The sequence below is a fragment of the Pteropus alecto genome, unplaced genomic scaffold (assembly GCF_000325575.1).
Source record: "Pteropus alecto unplaced genomic scaffold, ASM32557v1 scaffold15, whole genome shotgun sequence".
NCBI lineage: Eukaryota > Metazoa > Chordata > Mammalia > Chiroptera > Pteropodidae > Pteropus > Pteropus alecto.
This window is the reverse complement of record NW_006436286.1, coordinates 2,012,981-2,021,182: the sequence shown is the minus strand read 5'-3', so window position 1 is coordinate 2,021,182 and position 8,202 is coordinate 2,012,981. Positions and strand designations below refer to the sequence as shown.

The 8,202-nt window shown below is 49.4% G+C and overlaps 1 protein-coding gene across 1 annotated transcript in view; it reads right to left on the bottom strand.

Annotated features, from left to right (window-relative positions):
* OTOA (otoancorin) overlaps positions 1 to 6,988 on the bottom strand; it is a 50,766-nt gene extending 43,778 nt beyond the window's left edge. Inside the window, exons 1-6 of the mRNA XM_006912557.2 lie at positions 6,898 to 6,988; positions 6,295 to 6,323; positions 6,173 to 6,203; positions 6,036 to 6,063; positions 4,618 to 4,705; positions 2,030 to 2,161 (exon numbers count right to left, since the gene is read on the bottom strand). Coding sequence (XP_006912619.2) covers positions 2,030 to 2,161; positions 4,618 to 4,705; positions 6,036 to 6,063; positions 6,173 to 6,203; positions 6,295 to 6,323; positions 6,898 to 6,988 — 399 coding nt within the window. The remainder of the gene's footprint in view (positions 1 to 2,029; positions 2,162 to 4,617; positions 4,706 to 6,035; positions 6,064 to 6,172; positions 6,204 to 6,294; positions 6,324 to 6,897) is intronic.
* Between the last annotated feature and the right edge of the window lie 1,214 nt (positions 6,989 to 8,202).

The following is an 8,202-nucleotide window of genomic DNA, read 5'->3' as shown; positions in this document are numbered from 1 at the left end:
TCTCCACCTGCTTCACGCACACCAGGCAACTTCTCGCTCTCCAGATACACCAGGACTGTCGCCCTCAGCAGCTGGCGGTAGCTGGAATTCCTTCCCCCAACCTCCCTCCCCTCGCGAGATCCAGCTCGTCTTTTAAGGCTAAGCTCAACTGCCACCTGATAGGTGACGTCCTCTGATGTCTCCCTACTTTGGTCAGATCAACTCTCCCCCACAATATGCCCCAAAGGACATCTTGAACCAAACCCTGCGATGCACTGGGGATGCTCACAGGCCCCGGACATCAGCATCACCGGAGAGGTGACCCCAGCACCACCACATAGTCTGATTTAGTTGGTCCAGGGGGCAGCCCTGGCACCTGACCCTAATGCACAGCTGGGGTTGAGCCGAGACAGTCCTCGAGGCCTAAGGCACGTGCTTACTGGGGTGCCTGATGCCTACAAGACTCTGAGAAATAGCCTGTTTGCATGCGTGCATGCGTGCATGAACGCTTTGACTCAAAGAACCCAGTAATGCTCACAGGGTTTAGTCACAATCTGCATAGAATTTAGGGCATCTGTGACTACTGGGGGGAAACTGCACCTTTATTTTCACTGCCATAGAATCGGTGCCTAGTAGTCCCTTCAGGGATGAATGTAGGCAACAAGCCACCAAGGTAGCAGCAGGACCTTTGACTGTCACCCACAGAATCACAGACGTTCATAGCACCGTATGATCATGTCTTGAAATCTCGTTTACACTCGATACTTCCTCAAAATTACAGAAGCTACAAGACCCACTGCTAAATCTGGTTATTGGATGTGTTAAAGAAACACATAAATTTTTATACTCCAAATTTGCTTTTTATTTTATAACTTAAAAAATGTCTTTCAATAGAATTGGCTTCTTTTGTAATTCTTTGTATTTTATTTTACAGATTTTAACATATTATTCTGAGAGGGGGACCGTGGGTGTCACCAGACACCAGAGGGCCGGAGTCGGGAGCCTAAGGTCCAACCTCAGATTTGCCACTTTCGAGCCGGGCGACCCCGGTTACTTCTTAACCTCTCCAAGCCCATCTCCTCATCTGAGTATTGAAATAAGATTCTTCTTACCCTTATTTCAGAAGGTCCTGGAGAGGACTCGGGGGGTTCGTGTATATTACAGCCTTGGACCAGACCTGGCCTGTGACTACAATGTTACTAGAGCACGTCCACAGCCAGTGACTTACCTGCTGTCCCTTCACCTGCTCTCCTGCTACAGTGGCAGAGGTGAATAGCTGTGACAGAGACTACTTGTCCTGCTAAGCCTAAAATATTCCCTGTCCAGCCCTTAACGGAAACAGTTTGCCGACCTTCCCTTGGGACAATACCTGACGTGTAGTGAACCCTCGATAAGCGTTAATCGAACACGCTTTCGCGGAACACCATGCCCACCTCTGCCTTTCCTACTGCTTCCTTCCTGTTTTCCCTTAAACTCTTTTTCCAAAACCTAAATGCATTTAAGAAGGGAGCATTACGTCTCTTCCAAGCTCACAGGTGTGTAGCGTCTGCCCTCCTGTGACAACAGACGAAGTGTTTGCACGATGATTAAAGTGTTTTCAGTGGTTTGACTCCGTTTGGGAAAAACCTCCACCCTAACCCGTGGCCACCCCCGCCCTGCTGGCCCCCCGGCTTTGTTCTTCCCTCGCCAAGCTCACTTTGTGAAAATTACCTGCTTCTGGTTCCTGTCCTCCCTCCAGACCGGGAACTCTTTGAAAGCAGGGACCATCTTTTGGCTCTGAACCCTGGGTCCCCGCATGCGTAGCAACTGTTTATGGACATTAATCGAGCCAAACTATCAGAAGCCCCTCGATCCCCCCTCATTGCTCAGTATCCAGAGGAGGAAGCAGCTCTTCCTTTGAACTTTGGAGAAAGTAAGAAAATCTGGGTCCCAAAGCCCTGGGGCGGGGGGAGAGGGAGGTGTGGGCGGGGATAAAGAAAGGTCAGCACCCAACTCGAGCTCAGTTCGTGTCAACACAACACGTACGGCCTGGCCCTGGACCCCACCTCACCAGGCGGCCCTCCTTGTCTTCTAGGAGGTATTTCACGGCCGTGCGGAACTGCTGGGCCTCTGTGTCCCTCAGGTCCTCCAGCAGCTTCTGGGGCTGGTACAGACGCTGCTGCAGGTGGTTTTCCATGGCGGCCTGGATGTGGGATGTTGGGAGGGACCGTGAGGACAGGACAGGGCCATGGTCAGCACCATGGCCAGCAGCCCGGCCGGGCCACCCACCCGCCTGCAGGGACCACAGGCCCGCAGCCTGCACGTGGTTGGGTGGGCTGGCTCCGAAGCTTTTCATTACCTGCAGACATTTAAAAGCCAGGGGATCCCTCAAAAAATCCAGATTCTCAACTTCTCTTGGAAAACACGGAGACATGGCGACACTGGGCACACGTCCACGTCTGGTAAGGACCAGCAGGCAGAGAGGGGCTGTGGCTCGTGTGACTACTCTCCTGCTCACGCTCGCCAGGCAGCCCACCCCTCCACGGCTTGCCTGGCCCCTCGGGTGACTGCAGTCCCAAGTTCAGAGCAGCCCAGAAAGTTCGCAGCCCGGGGGGCCCTGCTCACGTCCCGTCCTGTGTCCCAAGCTCCCAGTGCAGGACAAACATCCAGCAGGAACGAAGTCCCTGTGGCCCCCTCTAGGGCAAGGAGCAGAGGCCAGCTGCCTCTCCTGACAGAGACTTCCTCTGCCACCTGAGGAGTCACTTCCTAAATCTCCCTGACACGGAGCTGCTCTAGAAGGTAGCCTAGCATGATGTCGTGGGTAAAAGATGGGCTCCAGGACCAAGCAACCCACATGCAAATGTCCACCCCGCCAGCTACTGGCCGTGTGGCCTTGGGCAAGTCACCTAACATGGATCGCTAGATGAAAGACAGGGTGCCCAGTTAAAACTGACTTGCAGGTAGACGACAAATAACTCTTTAGCATAAGCATCTCCCAACTATTGCATGGGATATACTTAAAATGGAAAAGAAGTTATTCGTCATGCAAGTGAAATCTCACTGGGCACCTTGTGCTTTTAATTTGCAACACTGACGCTCGCCTCAGTTTCCCCAGCTGAAAATAGCGACAATAGTCGGACCTACTATGAGGGTTGTCATGAGGCTTAAATGAGTGTGTCGTGTTTTCACTGGTCCCTGGCACACAGTACGTGGTCAATAGCTGAATAATTATTTACTCGACGTCTCTCCCCCTGGAATGAAAGGCCCACCTGAGTGATAACATGGCTGCCTCGTTCTCCTCTGAGTCTGCAGTGTCTAGAACTGTGCCTGGCAGAAAGTAGATGCCAGGTAAATAGATGCTGAGTGCATATTTACATACAGGAAGACAGGTAGTATACCTACCGATCTGGTTAAAATAGATACATCTCATGAGAAACCAAACTGCTAGAGAGAGCAGGGGCCAGCATCAGCTCCCTTAAATGGACGAACGGCGCCTCCAGCATCCCGGGAAGGAGTTACCCACCAGCTCTTTGAGTCGGTTGAAACATGATACAAACTCTGTCTATCAGAGTTCTCACGTGCGTGTTGCCTGATATTTTCATTTTCATTAAAAAGAAAGTAAAAATTGAAACAACAAAGATGTCAGCACGTCGTTTACCCATGACCTGAATTCTTTGCCGAATCAGATAATAGTTCTTGAATCCTGGAAGGATACGTCCTCAATTTTCTGTGCTATTTTACAGTGTAAAGGTAAAGACAGACCACACCGCCCTGGGCTGCTGCGCGCGCTAATGACACAGGTATTGTCCGGTGGCCCACGGTCCCCACCATGCCCTGCTGCTCCCTGAGGCCAATGTCCATCGCCATCCATCCACATGCTTCTGCTACTGCTTTTCTCATGGAGTTAAAAATGAAGAAAACTGTATCTCGGACCCACGAGTAAGAGCGTGATAACTAAACCCAAAGATCCTGTGGCTCCTTTTAGCCTCAGAAGCACACACGTCCGAGCTGCGCCCACGGGCCCTCAGAAAGGCCGGCGGTAAGGTGTGACTGGGCTGTGAGCCAGAGGAAGGGAAGCGGAAGGAGGTGTGCAACCCGTAGGTCACGTCCTTCAAAGAGAAGATGCTCACCTGGCACTTCCCCTTTCCCACCACCCCGCCCTTCAATCATGTGGGCGGCGGCAGCAGCACCCCCCACCCCAGAGGATGACAAAGCAATGAGAGAGAAGGAACCTGGGCCCTGGGCGGCTGCCTCTCCCTACTTCATCTCCCACCGGGCCGTGGACTGTTACATGAGCTAGAAATGAACTCAGTAGTCTGAGCTGCTGTCATTTGGGGTCTCTGTTACAGCAGCTTGGCCTATACCCCCAAAACCATGTCTCCATCAAAGGCAGGCAAAGGAAAGACAGAGCGTGTATCGTGTTTCAAGGACAGAACATGATTCTCTGGGCAAGTGAAGACTAGCTGCATGTCTCCATCAAAGGCAGGCAAAGGAAAGACAGACAGAGCGTGTATCATGTTTCAAGGACAGAACACGATTCTCTGGGCAAGTGAAGACTAGCTCTGTGCCTAGCCCACTGCTCCAACTTACCTGGCCCCTGAGTTTGTGACCCCTAAGCACGGAGAGGGGAACCCGTGTGGGTGGGTCTCGGGTACATACCTGCAGGCTGGGGATGGTGAAGGCCACGTTCCGTGAATTCAGGTAGTCCAGGACTCCATGGGACAGGTCTGCCGTCCACACATGGGTGCTTTAGTTGAAGACAGACGGGAGAAAGTCACGATGACAGTTCCCCTGTGAAAGGAGTTCCCTAACTAGCGGAGTGACCAGGGGCTCGGAGTTCAGAGTGGATGGTGGGATTGGGCGGGGGTTGGGAGTGGGGCCAGAACCTTCGCGTGTGGCTGTCTGTGAGTGGCGTGTGGGGGAGTTTCCAATTCTGGGAATCCAACTGGATACCATTCTCCCAATGACGATTATCAATTTATGAGCTGTGTGCAATATTCTAATTCCCATAGCAACCTGCTTAAACCAACTACCAGCCAAACAGAGAGACTTAGAAAGACGTCCCTACTAAATCAAGTCTAAAAGGCGGGTGCTGCGCTTGCGCCGTGAGGGGCTGGACGGGCGCTGTGAGAGGCGTGGGCTCCAAAGCTGGATTTGAATCCCGGCTCTGCCACTTAACGGTGTGGCCTTAGGCAATTTGCTGAACTGTCCTGTGCTTCGGTTTCTCCTTCTGTGTCATACAGCTAACAACTGTGAGGATTCGACCTGTTCGTTCAACTAAAGTGCTTAAAACAGTGCCCAAGGCCTTGAAAATGCACAGTTTCCTTCAGAATAGGTAAAATGGGAATAACTCAAAACGTCCAGCGACGGGTGAAAGGTTCAACAAGACAGCAGATCCACTCGGTGGAATACCACTCATCAATGAAAAAGGAGAGATGGGCCGATTGACAGTAGATAAACCCTCCCACCGTAAGCAATCAGAAGGCCTTTCGTAACCCCATTTCTAAGGAGATGAACAAGGGAATGAATGAATAAACAAATACAATTTTTAGCCTGAAAGAATATATCCAAAACCGTCCATTGGAGTCATCTTGGGGAGAGGAGTGTTTATGGGGGTCTTGCCCTGTCCGGGCCGATGCTCCTTCACAGTGTTCGTTCTATTAGAATCGCCTGCTGATGTGTGTCTCTCTACAACACTCTCCCGCGCCCTCCCGAAGCCTGGCTGCTGGCTGCACAGCCCACCACTTCCCAGACCTCTGACCTTGACCCAACCGCCCTGGGACTCGTTTCATCATTCTGTCCCATGGAATGACAACAGACCTACCCTGGGATCACATGTGTCTCTCTGCAAAAGCACTTAGCACAGTGCCTGCTGCACAGTGAGTGCTCAGTGAATGTCAGCTCCTGTGCTGGAGCGAAGTCTGTGGAACAAACAGACCTCCCTAAAAAGACACCTGCGCCTCGGCTGACATTTTTTGTAACGAGGGTGTATTCCTTTTTACAATTACGAGACATCCGTCGAGCATTTTTATGGAAAATTTATGCCACCCCATCCTCTCCTCTCTGTAGTAGGTTACCTTTGAAACTGTATGAGATCCAGGAACGCTAAAATGGGAATAAAATGAAGAGACAACTTCAAAAGGAATCACTCCAGAGAAATCACAGGCGCATTAGGTGTGAAATTCTGAGAGGCAGCAGCAAGCGGGGACATTACCATTCAGGTAGCTTCCGTCTATTATTTCCTCCTAAAAGGCCAAGAGATAATATCAGGAGGGACAGCCAAAAGCGGCCGTTCCGGTAGCAGGGGTTTCGATGAAAAGAAAATGAAATACTCACCGCCATTTTTTGCAACAAAGGAGGCAACTCTGCAAGAAAGCCATTGCGTGGATAACTAGAAGTGAACTGTGCGACCTTCGAAAATACGAACGTGGGCCAGGGAAAGGGCCCCTCCCCCCATAAAGTCAGTCGTGAAGGACATTTTTAGTGGGTTTTAATTATACCTGTGTCTGTATGTGCCTGATGTGAGAAAATCGTGGTTTAAAAACCCTTCTAGAATAATCCTGAAGATCCTACACAGAGGTGCTCATGCGTGCATTCACGTACACACACACACACACACACACACACACGCACACACACACACACTTTACAGCATCGCGTACCAGTCGTGAAGGACATTTTTAGTGGGTTTTAATTATACCTGTGTCTGTATGTGCCTGATGTGAGAAAATCGTGGTTTAAAAACCCTTCTAGAATAATCCTGAAGATCCTACACAGAGGTGCTCATGCGTGCATTCACGTACACACACACACACACACACACACACACACACGCACACACACACTTTACAGCATCATGTACTTAAATTGATCCATCCCCGCTCCATTTCCCTCAGATGTGGGGAAACCATGACAGATGGCTCCTCCTTCGGGACTTACCCTGCCTGGAATTTGGAACTCTGTGACTTGCCACCCCATGACTCAGCACAAGGAACAGGAACAGAGCGTATGTCCTAGGTTCCTGAAACATCTCCTGTAGTTAATTCAAGCATAGAAGTGATTCAGGTTTGATTTCTTAAATATATTTAAGAGCATTTAAAAGAGAAAAGGGAAAGACAAAGAGACCCAGAATCCCTTGCGGTTTTTGAAAAATTATTTTAAAATTCCATCGACTTTGCTCCATCTAAACCCCTATCCTAGTCTAAGACACAATCATCTCTCTCCTATTTAAATTCCTACCCTCAATCAAGCAACGAGGAGTGCTTAAAAGCATGGGCTGTCATATCTGGCAAAGGATTTATATCCAGAATATAAAAAGAACTCTTACGATTCAGTAAGAAGATAAGCCAATGGGGAAAATAGAAAAGATAGAAATCTAAAGTTCATTAAAAAAATAAAATAAAATAAGTCCATAAGAGAGTATCAACATCATTAGTTATTGGGATGAAAATTTAACCCACAGTGAGATGCCGCTACATACCCACTTGAATGGCTGGAAGGTGAAAAGATTGATGACACCAAGTGTTAGCGATGACGTGGAGCATCAAAAACTCACACTTCGCTGATTCGGTCGCATTGGAAAAGGCGGAACCAGCAGACCAGAAGTGGACGCGCGGAGCCTGAGATGCCCGTTAGGACTCCCAGTGGGGACAGCGAGTGGGTGGTTCTGTCTTTGAGTCTGCAGTTCAGGGAGAGCGATCAGTGTTCATTTAAGCCCACGACACTGGATGAGATCACTAAGAAGGTAAGCAGCAGGAGAAACGGGGTGAACTCTGAGAATGAGACCTAGGGTATTCTCTTGCCAGATAGGGCGTGAACCAGGAGCAACCAGCGAACCCAGACTGTGGGAAACTCCCCAGAACAACCAACCTAGTTTCTCCAACCAGTATATTGCAAAGAGAAAGGAAGGAACTGTGGACTTAGGAATAAAAAAGAAAATCTTCGATATATTAATTGCTTGTAACATATAGACTTTATTTGGGTCCCGATTCGAGCAAACCATAAAAAGTAAAAATTATGAGACGACTGGGGAAATGTGAGCCCTGACTGGAGATTTGAAGATTTTAAAGAATTATTATTAATATTTTTAAGTGTGATAATGAAACTGTGGTTCTATTGTTAAAGGGGTCCTTATCTTTTAAAGGAGAGGTGTTGGTTTGCACCCTGGCCTCGTAAGCAGAGGGCAAAGAAAAAATAGTCAGGCTGCTCCTGTTGGGCAGGTGGCAGTTTTAATAAGCAAGGGAA